This window comes from Pongo abelii, chromosome 10 (genome assembly GCF_028885655.2).
Source record: "Pongo abelii isolate AG06213 chromosome 10, NHGRI_mPonAbe1-v2.0_pri, whole genome shotgun sequence".
NCBI classification, from domain to species: Eukaryota; Metazoa; Chordata; class Mammalia; order Primates; family Hominidae; genus Pongo; species Pongo abelii.
Window position 1 is genome coordinate 23,340,159 of NC_071995.2, and position 16,531 is coordinate 23,356,689.

Genomic DNA, 16,531 nt, shown 5'->3' on the forward strand with positions numbered 1-16,531 from the left:
GTTCTTGGCTACACCTTTATATTTTTTACCTTAAGCAATTTTTTCTCAAAATTGGATTACAACACCTCAAAGGTACCTTAGAGATCTAAAATACTATAATGTCATCAAATATAGTCCTATTTCAGTTTTTTTCAATTTCAAAATTATTATAATGTTGAGAGAAGATGATATTGACTCATAGGATTTGGTTCCTTTAACACTACTGTCATTTTTTTTTTTTTACTTGCCAGCCTCATTAGATCTCCTTTGCCTTACTCAGATGGCTTTGTCATTCTCTGAACACCAATGTCAGGTGTGATTTCAGCTCCAACATGAAGACTTCACCAGATCACATTTGATTACCTTTCTCATCTACTAACCTCATTTATTTGGGAAGGGAGATGTCTAAGTAAATTTCTATGAATGTTAATTTTGAAGGAAAAAAATTGAATTGCATGAAGTCAATAGGAGTACACTTTATTTATAACAAAATATACATATAAGATTTACAAGGATCTAATTGCTTACTGAATTGTGAGCTCGATACAAAAGACTCCAATAGATTTGTTAGTAAACATAAATTTCACCATGCATAAAGATACAAAACCAAAGTGTTTGACTGAATTAACTAACTCAACTCATTGCTTTGAGTTCAGAGCTCAGTGTTATATACAAGATACAATTTTCATTCCCCATTAAGCCTTGAGTTAGCTATGACATATGGAAACAATCTCACATAATTTTTATATTGTCATCTAGGTAATAAATAACCCTAAAATAAGTGTTTTCATTACAAGGTCCTCTAGGCTAACACTAATGCAATAGAAAAGTATTGATTACAGGAGAGAGAGAATTCTAGAAATTAGATTAATGTTGGGAATTGTTTTGGAGAAAAGCAGACATATTCAAAATACTGTAAAGAATCATACACGTTTCAAGAAAAATTGTGCTTTTCAAAACTGGAAAATAGGAAATTTTGTGATTTAACTAATGTCATTAAAAATAAAGAAAATACTGCTGGAATGCCAAGCTGAGACTTTTTTTTTTTTTTTTTTTTTTGAGACTGAGTCTTGCTCTGTCACCAGGTGGGAGTGCAGTAATGTGATCTTGGCTCACTGCAACCTCTGCCTCCCAGGTTCAAGTGATTCTCCTGCCTCAGCCTCCCGAGTAGTTGGGACTACAGGCATGTGCCACCACGCCCAGCTAATTTTTGTATTTTTAGTAGAGACAGGGTTTCACCATTTTGGCCAGGATGGTCTCGATCTCCTGACCTCGACCTCGTGATTCACCCACCTCGGCCTCCCAAAGTTCTGAGATTACATGCATGAGCCACCATGCCTGGCCTCTTTTTTTTGTTGTTGTTATACAGGGTCACGCTCTGTTGCCCAGGCTGGAGTGCAGTGGCACAATCATGGCTCACTGCAGCATTGACCTCCTGGGCACAAGTGATCTTCCCACCTCAGCCTCCTGAGTAGTTGGGACCACAGGCACACGCCACCATGCCCAGTTAATCTTTGTAGAGATGGGATTTCGCCATATTGCAAACTGGTCTCAAACTGCTGGGCTCAAGCAAACCAACTGCCTCAGCCGCCCAAAGTGTTGGGACTACAGGCGTGAGCCACTTTGCCTGGCGTAGACTATCTTTTCATATTTTATTCTCACCACTATACTGGAATATGGTTATTTGATATAATCTATCTATTAAGTGTTTCCACGTTAGTAAGATTATGTTTGTCATTGTTTTGACACTGGAGGCTATTTCTAAACAAACATCAGGGAATGTTGAAGTAAAAATATTTGTCTAGAGGTCATAATCATCCAAATAGGCAGAAAATAAATTGTCAGACATCTGTTATTTTAGAAAATCCTTCACGTTTTTTGTTGGACATTAATGCAGCTTGAACACCCACAGTGATATGCTCTTTCTGAATAGAAGTATTCTTGCCTTATTGAATATCCTGAACAATTCGGCCACTCAAAAAATTTATATGTTCTTTTTTTAATTTAAAAGATGTATTTACTTTTTATTAAAAGAATTTATTCATTAAAATCATTAGTGATATTTCTCAGCATGACTGCCATGAATACAAGCAAAAGATGGAAATTTAATTTCAAATTGTATAAGATTTGCTGAAATTACTCATATTTGCATATTGCATTTCTTCGTATGGTCTTTTTGCAAACCTAAAATAAGTTTAGAAGATCTAAAGACGAATCTCAAAAATATGTATAATTAGATTAGCTCATGCATCTGGTTTAACACAGTATACTGTTTTCAAATTCAGAATGTAAGGAGAAATCTCACATGGACAGGTAGACATCTTTCTAAACTCTTTGGACTAACAACATGTAAGGCATTGAATAATCTGGCCTTATGCTCAGGCCTAAGCCTACATTGTTCTACGTGCACTCAAAATTTCAGTCAGACTAGACCTCCTGATTAGCGTGAGGAAGAGAGAGAAAGATTTTCAACCTGCTGCTTTACAACCAAAACATTGCAGCAAGGGCTGCAAGCCAAGCTCACTGCTTTCCAGCACTGATGCATTTGCCTATGCTCTTCCTCCCTCCTAGAAAGGCCTCCCCATGGGCACATCGCACTTGTTAAAAATCTTACCCACCTTATTCTAAGGCACAGCTCAAATGTCTTTTAGTCTGTAAAGTATTCCCTGACTTTGAGGCTTACCCAGTAAAGTATGATCTCTTATTTTTCTGGACACATAGCACTTTGGCCTTTTTCATCATGATAACATTCATAGCACCTGGTATCATGTCTTGTCTATAGTAGGCACACTAACATCTGCTGAATGAATAAATGAATAATTCTGGTGATTCAAACAGAAAATCTCTCAACTAATATGTCTTGTTCATAGCGCTTCATCCATATGTAGTAGCGTGCCTTTGATTTGTTAGAAGAAGGGGAGAAACAACAGAAAAAAAATTTGACTAATATATCTTTTAACCGCGGAATGGAAATGCATTCAAATAGAAGTGTCAACAGTTAATTACAAGAGAAAAATAATTTACGGTGAAGTGGTTTTATCAATTGATCAATGGTACCTTGGCTATTACCTTCTTTTGCTCAAAATAAAGGCAATTTTAATTGATTTAAAAATACAGAAACTGAGGCCCAGAGAAAAGAAGAAAAGCAGGGAAAGACCACTGGCCTCATTCAAAATGTATTATTCTGCTAGATCCTATCACTTCTTGCTCATTAATAATGGGTTTCTGAGTCAACCTAGACACAGCACAAATGTGAATCATCTGCCAAAAACTATAAAAAAACTACCCCCATTACTTCACTATTGATAAATAATACATTTTAACAATCATAAAAGATTTTCTTTACATGACTGGGTTTTTTTCCCTGCCACTTAAAAACAAAAGGAGTGTGAGGGTGGAGATAAACTGGCTACACAAATGCATGGGGATTAATTTATTAGAATCATAAACCAGTCTATTAGTGACTCATTATCAGTAAGAGGCATGCAAGTATAAACAAAATTAGTTATATAAAAAGAAGTAAATTGGACATTTATGGGGAAACTCATTTGGCCATATTCATCTTCTCATGTAAAAATAGCTTTGCAATAATAACCAAAATTATCTACTAGTCTATTGCCATATGTGGCTTCTTCGTTGGTGACACTGTATGCTTCTTGAATTTTTTTTTCTGATCCCAATAAGATCATCTTTTTCATTAAAGCAAGCATAAACAATTCACTCATTTACTCTCCAAAAAAGTGAGTTACATTTGGTTTCTTTCTTCAGAGACAAGAAGTTGATGTAACCTATTTCTATATAAATCATTGAAGATACTTATTCTTCTAGGATTGCTTGCATTCACAATTAAAACGAGAGAAAAGTGACACCTAACATTTATAGAGCTTTGAATAGAAGGGCCAAGAGTCTCACAGTTTGCATTTTGGTGTAGTGTTGCCATCTTTATAAGTTTCTATTTTTTTTAACTTTTATTTTAGGTTCAGGGTTTAGGGGTATGTGTGCAGGTTTCTTATATAGGTAAACTCATGTCGTAAGGGTTTGTTGTACAGATTATTTTGACATCCAGGTATAAAACCTAGTACTCAATAATTATATTTTCTGATCCTCTCTCTTCTCCTGCTCTTCACTTTCAACTAGGCACTGGTGTCTGTTGTTTCCTTCTTTGTGTCCATGTGTTCTCATCACTTAGCTCCCACTTATAAATGAGAACATGTATTTGGTTTTCTGTTCCTGCATTAGTTTGCTAAGGAAAATGGTCTCCAGCTTCATCCATTTTTCCTCAAAGGACATGATCTCATTCTTTTATATGACTGCATGGTATTCCATGGTGTATACGTATCACATTTCCTTTTTCCAGTCTGTCATCGATGGTCATTTAGGTTGACTCTATGTCTTCACTATTGTGAACAGTGCTGCAATGAACATATGTATGCATGTATCTCCATGATAGAATGATTTTTATTTCTTTGGGTATATACCCAGTAATGGGATTGCTGGGTCAAATACTAGTTCTGTTTTTAGCTCTTTGAGGAATTGCCACACTGCTTTCCACAATGGCTGAACTAACTTACACCCCCACTAACAGTGTATATGTGTTTTTTTCTTCTCTGCAACCTCGCCAGCATCTGTTATTTCTTGACTTTTTAATAATAGCTATCCTGACTGGTGTGAGAGAGTATCTTGTTGTGGTTTTGATTTTCATTTTTCTAATGATCAGTAATGTTGAACTTTTTTTCATATGCTTGTTGGTCACATGTACATCTTATTTTGAAAAGTGACTGTTCATGTCCTTGGCCCACTTTTTAATGGGGTTGCTTTTTTCTTTTAAATTTAAGTTCCTTATCGATGCTGAATATTAGAACTTTGTCAGATGCACAGTTTGCAAATATACCCTTCTATAGGTTGGCTGTTTACTCTGTTGATAATTTCTTTGCAGATGCTCTTAAGTTTAATTAGATTCCATTTTTCAATTTTTGCTTTTGTTGCAATTAATTCTGGTGTCTTCATGAAATCTTTGCCAGTTCCTATGCTCTGAATGATATTGCCTATTCCATTGTCTTCCAGGGGTTTTATAATTTTGGGTTTTACATTTAAGTCTTCAATTCATCTTGAGTTGATTTTTTTGTATATGGTATAAAGAAGGGGTCCCATTTCAGTATTCTGCATATGATTACCCTGTTATCCAGGCACCATTTACTGAATAGGGAGTCTTTCCCCACTGCTTTTTCTTGTCAGCTTTGTCAAAGGTCAGATGGTCATAGGTCTGTGTCCTTATATCTGGGCTCACTATTCTGTTCCATTTATCTACATTTCTGTTTTTGTGACAGTACCATGCTGTTTTAGTTACTGTAGCCCTGTAGTATAGCTTGAAGGTGGGTAACAAGATACTATCAGCTTTGTTCTTTTTGCTTAGGATTGCCTTGGCTATTCAGGCTTATTTTGGTTCCATATGAATTTTAAAATAGTTTTTTTCTAGTTCTGTGAAGAATGTTATTGAATTTGTAAATTGCTTTGGGCAGTATGACTATTTTATTTATTATTCCTATCCATGAGCATGAGATGTTTTTCCATATGTTTGTGTCATCTGATTTCTTTGAGCAGTGTTTTGTCATTCTCATTGCAGAGACCTTTCGCCTCCCTGGTTAGCCATATTCCTCAGTATTTTATTCCTTTTGTGGCAATTGTGAATGGGATTGCCTTTCCGATTTGGCTCTCAGTTAGGTTGTTGTTGGTGTATAGAAATGTTAGTGATTTTTGTGCATTGATTTTGTATCCTGAGACTTTGCTAAAGTTGTTTATCAGCTGAAGGAGCATTCAGACTGAGACTATGGGGTTTTCTAGACATAGAATCATGTAGTCTGCAAAAAGGAATAGTTTGACTTTCCCTCTTTCTATTTGGATGTGCTTTATTTCTTTCTCTTGCCTAATGTTCTGGCCAGGACTTCCAATGCTATGTTTAATAAGAGTAGTGAGAGAGGGCATTGTTGTCTTGTGCCGATTTTCAATGGGAATAATTCCAGCTTTTGCTAATTCAGTATGATGTTGGCTGTGGGTTTGTCATAGATGGCTCTTATTATATTGAGGTATGTTCTTACAATACTTAATTCATTGAGAGGTTTTAAGGGATATTGAATTTTATCAAAACCCTTTTCTGTATCTATTGAGATAATCATGTGGATTTCGTCTTTAGCTCTGTTTATGTGATGAATCACATTAATTTGCATATGTTAAACCAATCTTGCATCCCTAGGATAAAGCCTACTTGATCATGGTGGTTTAGGTTTTTGGTGTGCTGCTGGAATAGGTTTGCAAGTATTTTGTTGAGGATTTTTACATCTGTGTTCATTAAGCATATTGGCCTGAAATTTCCTTTTTTTTTGTTGGATCTCTGGTAAGTTTTGGTATCAGGGTGATACTGGCCTCATAGAATGAGTTAGGGAGGAATTCTTCCTCCTCAATATTTTGGAATAGTTTTAGTAGGAAGAGTACCAGCCTTCTTTCTACATCTGGTAGAATTTGGCTGTGGATCTGTCTGGTCCTGGGCTTTTTTGGTTAGTAGGCTATTTATTACAGATTCAATTTTGGGACTTTTATTGGTCTGCTCAGGGGATCAACTTCTTCCTGGTTCAGTTTTGGGAGGGTGTATGTGTCCAGGAATTTATAAATCTCTTCTAGGCTTTCTAGTTGGTGTGCATGGAGGTGTTTGTAGCAGTCTCTGATGGTTATTTGTATTTTTGTGGGGTCAGTGGTAATATCCCCTTTGTCATTTCTAATTATGTTTATTTGGACCTCCTCTCTTTTCTTCTTTATTAATCTAGCTAGTGGCTGATCTTATTAAATTTTTTCAAAAAGCCTACTCTTGGATTTGATGATCTTTTGAATGTTTTTTTGTGTCTCAATCTCCTTCAGTTCAGCTCTGATTTTCATTATTTCTTCTCTTCTGCTAGTTTTGGGATTGGTTTGTTCTTGCTTCTCTAGTTATTTAGTTGTAATGGTAGGCTGTTAATTTGAGATCTTTCTAACTTTTTGATCTGTGCATTTAGTGATATACATTTCCCTCTTAACACTGCTTTAGCTGTGTCCCAGAGATTCTGGTATATTGTATCTTTGTTCTCATTAGTTTCAAAGAATTTCTTGATTTCTGACTTAATTTCATTATTTACCCAAAACTTGTTTAGGAGCAGGTTAATTTCCATGTAATTGCATGGTTTTGAGCGATTTATTTTTAAGTCTTTACTTCTATTTTGTACTGTGGTCTGAGAGTGTGTTTGGTATTATTTCAGTTTCTTTGCATTTGCTGAGGATTGTTTAATGTCCGACTGTGTGGCCAGTTTTAGAATATGTGCCATATGGTGATGAGAAAAGTGTATATTTGGTTTTTGGGTACAGAGTTCTGTAAAGGTCTATCAGATCCATTGGTCCAATATTGAGTTCAGGTCCTGAAATGTTGTTAATTTTCTGCCTCAGTGTTCTATCTGATACTGTCAGTGGAGTAAGGAAGTTTTCCACTATTATTGTGTGGAAGTCTAAGTCTCTTTGTAGGTCTCTAAGAACTTGCTTTACGAATCTGAGTGCTCCTGTGTTGGGTGCATATATATTTAGGATAGTTAAGTCTTCTTGTTGAATTGAACCCTTTATGATTATGTAATGCCCTTCTTTGTCTGTTTTGATTTTTGTTGGTTTAAAGTCTGTTTTGCCTGAAATTAGTATTACAACCGACGCTTTTTGCTGGTTTCCGTTTGCTTGGTATATTTTCCTCCATCCTTTTATTTTGAGCCTATGGGTGTCATCGTGTATGAGATGGGTCTCTTGAAGACAGCATATCATTGGGTTTGCTTTATTATCCAGCTGACCATTCTGAGCCTTTTAAATGGGGCATTTAGCCCATTTACCTTCAAGGTTAGTACTGATATGTGTGAATTTGAACCTGTCATTGTGTTGTTATCTGGTTATTGTGCCAGCTTGTTCGTGTGGTTGCTGTATAGTGTCATTGGTCTGTGTCCTTAAGTGTGTTTTTGTATTGGCTGGTAATGGTCTTTCCTTTCCATATTTAGTGCTCCTTTCAAGATCTCTTCTTAGACACATCTGGTGGCAATGAACTCCCTCAGCATTTGCTTATCTGAAAAGGTTCTTCTTTCTTTTTTACTTGGAAAAAAGAAAGGCTCTTCTTTCTTTTTTACTTGGAAAAAAGAAAGGCTCTTCTTTCTTTTTTACTTAGAAAAAAGAAAGGTTCTTCTTTCTTTTTTACTTAGAAGAAGCTTAGTTTGGCTCGATATAAGCTTCAACCAAGCTTTGCTTGGTTGAAGATTATTTTTTCCTTAAGAATGTTGAATATAGATCCCCAGTCTCTCCTGGCTTGTAGTGTTTCTGCTGAGAGGTCTGCTGTTAGCCTGATGGGGTTCTCTTTGTAGGTGACATGCTCTTTCTCTCTAGCTGCCTTTAACATTTTTTCATTTCAACCTTGGAAAATCTGATTGTGTTTTTTGGGGATGATCTTCTTGTATAGAATCTTGCAGGGTTCTCTGTATTTCCAGAATTTGACTCTCAGCCTGTATAGTGAGGTTGGGGACATTTTCATGGATGATATCCTGAAATATGTTTTCCATGTTGTCTGCTTTCTCCCCATCCCTTTTCAGGATGCCAATTATTTTTATATTTGGCGTGTTTACATAATCCCACATTTCTTGGAGGTTTTATTCATTCCTTTTTATTTTCTTTTAATTTTTGCCTGACTGTCCTATTTCAGAGAACCAGTCTTCAAGTTCTGAGATTCTTTCCTCAGCTTGGTCTATTCTGCTGTTAACACTTGCAGCCACATTGTGAAATTCTTGTAGTGTGTTTTTCAGCTCTGTCAGATCAGTTAGGTTCTTTTTTATGCTGGCTATTTTGTCTGTCAGCTCCTGTATAGTTTTATTGTTGTTCTTATTTTCCTTGGATTGGGGTTTGCCATTCTCCTGAATTTTAATTTTAATTATCTTTGTTTTTCCTATATTCTGAATTCTATTTTTGTCATTTCAGCCAGATCAGTCTGGTTAAGAATCCTTGTTGGAAAATTAGTGTGGTCATTTGGAGGACATATGGCACTCTGGCCATTGAGTTACTGGAGTTCTTGTATTGCCTTCTTTCTCATCTCTGCATGTGGGTGTTCCTTTAACTGCAGCGTAGATTGAGTATAGTCAATAGACTTCTTTTCTGGATGTTTTCACAGGGCTGAAGCTTTGTGCAGGGTTTTTATTTGTGGCTAACTTCTTGTCTTTGGTTTTACAGGGGAGTCTGTTACATAGACATTTTTGGAGTTGAGGCTTTGGGGTGTGATCCAGTAGGTGGCGCTTAGGCATAGTGGTCAGTTGGTAGGCTCTTGCTCAGTTGTGTGGTTCCCCTATATTTCCTCACAGTTGCAGCCGTGTTCCCTCTCAATGCTCTGAAATCATGGGCCCCTCTTCCACTTAAGCGCTGGCTGTAAATTGTGGCTTGGCACTCCCGGGCTGTCCACCAGAGCTCTGGGGTGAACTCAAGGTTTATGTTTCCTCCCCAACTTAGAGGCAGCAGAGGAAGCAACCTTAGCAGTGGTTGTAGCCGATGGTCTTTTATTTGTATCCTAGGGGCTCCACCCCAGAGAAATGCAGGTCAGCAATCGCTCAGTGCAATCAGCCTAGGATGGGTCTGTGCTGTAGGCCCAAGCCAGGAGTTCCCTTTCCTGCACTCCATCTTTCTTGTAGGTGGAACCCCCAGGGGCAACCAAAAGTCTCTCTGCCACTGCTTCTGCCTTTGTTAGTCTGAGAGTGGCAGGGGTAATACCACTGCAGAGGCAGTGGCAGAGAGGTGTTTGGTTGCCCCTGGGGGTTCCACCTCTGTGAAGCAGAGCTGCTCTTACTGGGAGTGTTCAGCCAGTGGGGAGGGGCAGCTGCAGTGCTGGCACATGAGCTTGGAACTCTGCTTGTTTGGCAGCAGGGGGTCAACGGTTCACTGGGAGGAGAGACTGCTTTCCTCTCCATATGACTGTGGCATGCTGTAAGCTCAGATGTAGCCTTTAGGTTCTTTGTTTCTTCTTCAGACTGAGGGCAGCAGGGATAGAACCAGTGACAAAGGGGGGCCACTACCAGTGGATGTGTTCAGCCATGGGTGGAGTGGCTGTTCTGCAGTCATGAGCCAGGGGCCCTGCCTGGTGAAGAGTGTGGGGTGGGGGTTCCCCTGGAAGAGGGGCTGGGCTCCTCTCTGTAGCGAGGCTGTGGTGTGCTGGAAGTGCCAGCATAATGACTAAGCCCCTTGTTCCTTCCCAAGCATGAGGGCTGTTGGAACTGTACTACTGCAGCTGCAGCGAAGGAGGGTTTGTGGGTTGGCTCTGGGATTTCCTCCTGGGAGAAGTGCTGAGCTGGCTCTGACTGAAGTGATCAGGCAGGTGCAGGGTGGTTGTGTTGGGGGTTGGATAGCCCTGCCCAATGAGAAGTGAGGACCGGGACCTGTATAGGGAATAATCTGACCACTTTTCCATGGGGTTGGTGCTCTGTGCTGGGGGTCTGGACCAGTCCCTGATCCTCGCAGACTCTCCAGAGCCTGGAGACACCAAGGGCAAGGGCTGCAAGACAGCCAAGATGGCAACCTGCCCCTACCATGGGGGGAGCTCTGCCCCAGGGAGTTACAGAGCTGCTGTTGGCTCTATAGCCACAGCAGAGGGTAGTTGGAGACCCAAGCCAAGAGGACCTGGCCAGTGAGGAGCTACATGATTGGGGACCCACATAACAGTCTGGCCACTTTTCCATAGGGCTGCTGCAGTATGCTGGGGGTCCACTCCAGTCCCCAGTCACCTTGAATTTTCCGGTATCTAAAGGTATCAACAGTGAAGGCTGCAAAACAGCAAAAATGGTGGCCTGCATCTCCCTTTGGGAGCTCCATTCCAGGGAGGTTGGACCTGTTACCGACCTGAACACACCTGCAAGAAGTGATTGGAGACCCCAATCGGGAGATCCCACCCAGTAAGGAGGTATAGGATCAGGGACCCATGTAAAAAAGCAGACTGGCTGCTTTTCTTCAGGATAGTTGTGCTTTTCTGGGGATCCACTACAGCCCCTGGTCACCCTGGGCTCTCTAATGCCTGAAGGCAGCAATGGCTAAGGCTGCTAAAGAGCAAAGATGATGGCCCGCCCCTCCCTCTGGGAGCTACATCTCAGGGAGGGGTTGAAACTGCTGTCAGCCAGAAAACACCAGTGGGGGTGACAGGAGGTCCTGGTCAGGAGGTTCTACCCCGTGAAGAGAAATGGGATTTGGGATCCACATGAAAAGCAGTCAGCTGCTGCTTTGTAGAGCTGCTATGCTGGACTGGGGATCCGCTCCAGCCTCCAGTCACTTCAGACTCCCTAGAGTCCAAAGGCAACAACTGCTAAGGCTGTAAAACAAAAAAGATGTGGCCCACCCCGCCCTCTGGGAGCTTCATCTCAGGGAGGTGTAACAGTTGTTATTGGTGACTGGCTGGATTCCCAAGCCAGTGGGTCTTATCCTGTGAGGTGCCATGGAAGCAGGGCCTGCAGTCCATCGCTGCTCACTCCCCTGGATTCAGCCCCTTTCCTATGCGTATGTACAAGGGTCTAACCTCTCACTTTGAAAGAGTTGCAGCTACTTTTTGACAGGAAGCTGGATATCTAAGCCTCCCAGGGCTCCACGTGTGCCTGAGTGGCTATTCTGCAGAGACATTATGTAGCTCTGCATGTCAAACTGAAGGTTCAGGTAGAATGGGTCCATGAAAGGATCTCCTGACCTGAGGGTTGCAAAGATCTGTTGCAGAACAGTAGGTCTCTGCAGTCACTTCCTCATTCAGTCAACACTTCTCTAGGCAAGGGAGGCTCCCCTGGTTCACTCCTGGGTGGACAGTTAGCCTGCCTTGCTTTTTTCTGTTCTCCATGAGTCATATTGTTTCCTTGATGAATCCCAATATGTGTACCTGGATGCTTCCATTAAAGGTGCTGTATTTACTCACCCCTTCTATTTCTCTTAGATTGGCACAACTGCACAACCTAGCTGCTTCTAGTCAGCCGTCTTGGCTAACCCCCTCACCACCACTTTTTTTCTTACTAATAATTCTCTGCTATCACAAAATATGATAATAGTCTATCACACATGACACTTTTGACACATTTATAAAGTGTCTGTTTTGCACTGAAAAAAAAATCTGCATTCTATAATGGTGAAAAATATTTATGTTTTCCCCAAGCACTGCATTGCATAAAATAAAAATTGGTTTCATTTCCCATTTGTATTAAGAGTGATCTTCAAAGTGTCTTACCAGTTCACTGTGTTTCATCTTCTCTGTGAATAGCTCATTAAATACTCTTCTGCTCTGAAGTAGTTTATCCAGTCCCCCACCGCTCCTGGATAGACTGGAAATGTATCAGACAAGAATAAATTTAAATGTAGTGTATTCACAAAAGAAATCTGCCAGTTTTAAAATAAAATGTGAACATTTTGTATCTCTTGGTGCCAAGATGATAGGGGATTATTCTTTATTTACTTATCTGTTGTTTCTAATTTCTTCTGTAATGGTTGTATATTATGCAGTTTAAAAAGTTACTTCTGGGAAATAAAGGCAGATTAAAAATACATGAATGTCATAGGTTTTACTCTAGCAGGCAAAGTTTCTCACCTAAACTTAATAAAATCATAAAGCAGGCAATATGGACATAATGATGTTTCATTTATTTCCCGACTTGTACATCTCCACAGCAGAAGCTGTGCTGACGACTGGAGGGTGGCGGTAATTAGTCTAATTTTAAAGACATTTATTTTACAAAGTTGATATTGAAAACGTAAGTGCCAAGTTCTATAAACACAAAGAAAATTTACTTGTGTGATATCCTCACCTTCAATATAACGTGTTGGGTGATTGAGATAAGATATACACTTCACATAATCCATCAGCCTCTCTTGATCATACAAATCATCTCTCTCAGCCTTGGCCACAGGGTCAACCACACAGGACTGCCTTTTTTGCCCCCATTATGCACACAATGCCAAACCCCAACCCTGGATCTTGGCCGCAATGGTCTTTTGCCACTTCTGGCCTCAAACTTCATCTCTGGGGTCTACCTGCACTGGAGCCAGTGATGCATTTTATCCATCCATTACAGAACATCTTCTATTGTTCTCTATCATCTTTTCTTTCCAAATAGCTTATACATTCATTCATGTTAGGAACTGTGATGTGCTGTTAGTGTGTAATCCTGCAGAACCTCTCATCCAGTGCTGACCAGCAGCCAGCAGGTCCTCAGTAAATACCTGTGTTTTGAATGAATGTCAGACAATTTCCCACAGCAAAAAAAATACAGTAAAATCTAGGAATTTTTGATGTTGTTGATTCCTGATTCAAAAAACTGACTTTAAGAAGAAGCAGAGAGAAATGACAAAAAGTAGTACCAGAGAGATCTCAGAGTAAGGAAATGACATTGCTCCTAAAATGCACGAACTGGGAAACAAGGCCAACTTCATGGGGTCAAAGTGCCTGGCCCATAGAAGATTAATATTAATGTCAAAGGCATACCTCGGAGATATTGCAGGTTCAGTCCCAGACCACCCCGATAAAGTGAATATTACAATAGAGTGAGTCACTTGAATTGTTTTGTTTCCCAGTGCATAAAAAGTTATATTTACACTATACTGTAGTCTATTAAGTGTGCAATAGCATTTTGTCTAATAATAAACAATGAACATACCTTAATTAAAAATGCTTTATTGCTAAAAATTACTAACAAACATCTGGGCCTTCAGCAAGTTGTAATCTTTTCGCTGATAGAGGGTCTTGACTCCATGTTGATGGCTGTTAACTGAACAGAGTGGTAATTGCTGAAGTTGAAATAGCAGTGGCATTTTCTTAAAATAAAACACTGAGTTTACACATCAATTGACTCATCCTTTCGGTAAAGATTTCTCTGAGGCATGCAATGCTATCCAATAGCATTTTATCCACAGTAGAACTTTCAAAACTGGAGTCAGTTCTCTTAAGCCCTGCTAGTGATTTATCAGCTAAGTATATTTAATATTCTAAATTCTTGGTTGTCATTTAAACAATGTTCACAACATCTTCACCAGGAAAAAACACGTTTTTTCTCATCCATAAGAAGCAACTCCTCATCTGTATTAGTCCATTTTTCATACTGCTATAAAAAACTTCCCAAGACTGGGTAATGTATAAGGGAAAGAGGTTTAGTTGACTCACAGTTCAGCATGACTGGAGAGGCCTCGGGAAACCCACAACCAGGACAGAAGGTGAAGGGGAAGCAAAGCACCTTCTTCACAAGGCACCAGAAAGGAGAAAAAGTATCATGACTATCTGAATAGACACAGAAAAAGCATTTGACAAAATCCAGTATCGCCTTGTGATTAAGACCCTCAGCAAAATTGGCATAGAAGGGACATACCTTAAGGTGATAAAAGCCATCTATGACAAACCAACAGCCAACACTATATTGAATGGGGAAAAGTTGAAAGCATTCCCTGTGAGAACTGCAACAAGACAAGGATGTCCACTTTCATCACTTCTATTCAACATAGTACTGGAAGTCCTAGCCAGAGCAATCAGACAAGAGAAAGAAATAAAGGGCATCCAAATCAATAAAGAGAAAGTCAAACTGTTGTTGTTTGCTGATGATACAATCATATGCCTAGAAAACCCTAAAGATTCATCCAAAAAGCTCCTAGAACTGGTAAATGAATTCAGCAAAGTTTCAAGATACAAACTTAATGTACACTAATTAGTAGTTCTGCTATTCACCAACAGTGACCAAGCTGAGAATCAAATCAACAATTCAACCCCTTTCACAATAACTGCAAAAAAAGATAAAATACTTAGGAATGTACTTAACCAAGGATGTGAAAGTCTTTACAAGGAAAACTACCAAACATTGCTGAAAGGAATCATAGATGTCACAAACAAATAGAAACACATCCCATGCTCATAGAAGGGTAGAATCACCATTGTGAAAATGACCATACAGCCAAAAGCAATCTACAAATACAATACAATTCCCATCAAAATACCACCATCATTCTTAACAGAACTAGAAAAAACAATCCTAAAATTCATATGGAATCAAAAGAGAGCCCACATAGCCAAAGCAAGACTAAGCAAAAAGAACAAAGTTGGAGGCATCACATTACCTGATTTCAAAGTTTGCTATAAGGTCACAGTCACCAAAACAGCATAGTATTGGTATAAAAATAGGCACATAGACCAATGGAACAGAATAGAGAACCCAGAAATAAAGCCAAATACTTACAACAAACTGATCTTTGACAAGGCAAACAAAAACACAATGTGAGGAAAGGACACTGTTCAACAAATGGTACTGGGGTAATTGGCAAACCACATGTAGGAGAATGAAACTGGATCCTCATCTCTCACCTTATACAAAAATCAACTGAAGAAGGACCAAAGACTTAAATCTAAGTGGTGAAGCCATAAAAATTCTAGAAGATAACATTGGAAAAACCCTTCTTGACATTGGCTTAGGCAAAGACTTTATGACCAAAAACCCAACAGCAAATACAACAAAAACAATGATAAATAGGTGGGGCTTAATTAAACTAAAACGTTTCTGCACAGCAAAAGAAACTAAGCAGAGTAAACAGACAACCCACAGAGTGTGAGAAAATCTTCACAATTTATACATCTGACAAAGGACTAATATCCACAATCTACAAAGAACTCAAACAAATCAGCAAGAAAAAAAAATCCCATAAAAAAGTGAGCTAAGGACATGAATAGAAAATTCTCAAAAGAACATCTATAAATTGCCAACAAACATATGGAAAAATGCTCAACATCACTAATCATCAGGGAAATAAAAATCAAAACCACAATGCAATACCACCTCATTCCTGCAAGAATTAAAAAATAATAGATATTGGCATGGATGTGGTGAAAAGGGAAAACTTTTTACACTGTTCATGGGAATGTAAACTAGCACAACCACTATGGAAAACAGTGTGGAGATTCCTTGAAGAACTAAAAATAGATCTACTGTTTGATCCAGTAATCCCACTACTAGGTATCTACCCGAGGAAAATAAGTCATTATACAAAAAAGATAATTGCATATGCATGTTTATAGCAGCACAATTTGCAATTGCAAAAATATGAAACCAGCCCAAATGCCCATCAATCAACCAGTGAAAAAAGAAAATATGGTGTGTGTGTGTATACCATGAAATACTACTCAGCCATAAAAAGGAATGAAATAATTACATTTGTAGCAATCTGGATAAAATTGGAGACTATTATTCTAAGTGAGGTAACTCAGGAATAGAAAACCAAACATCACATGTTCTTACTCATGTGGGAGCTAAGCTATGGGGATGCAAATGTATAGGAGTGATACATTGGACTTTGGGGACTCAGGGGAAAGGGTGGGGGGTGGTGAGGGATAAAAGACTACACATTGTGTACAGTGTGCACTGCTCAGGTGATGAGTGCACCAAAATCTCAGAAATCACCACTATAGAACTTATTCACGTAACCAAATACCACCAATTCCCCAAAAACCTATCGAAATAGAGAAATAAAGACA

At 39.1% G+C, this 16,531-nt stretch overlaps 1 protein-coding gene across 2 annotated transcripts in view; it reads right to left on the minus strand.

The window, feature by feature from the left end:
- ST8SIA1 (ST8 alpha-N-acetyl-neuraminide alpha-2,8-sialyltransferase 1) overlaps positions 1 to 16,531 on the minus strand; it is a 260,653-nt gene that overhangs the window by 28,232 nt on the left and 215,890 nt on the right. For both annotated transcript variants that reach the window (XM_054526948.1, XM_054526947.1), the window contains exon 5: positions 12,257 to 12,350. In XM_054526948.1, the coding sequence (XP_054382923.1) occupies positions 12,257 to 12,350 (94 nt within the window). The remainder of the gene's footprint in view (positions 1 to 12,256; positions 12,351 to 16,531) is intronic.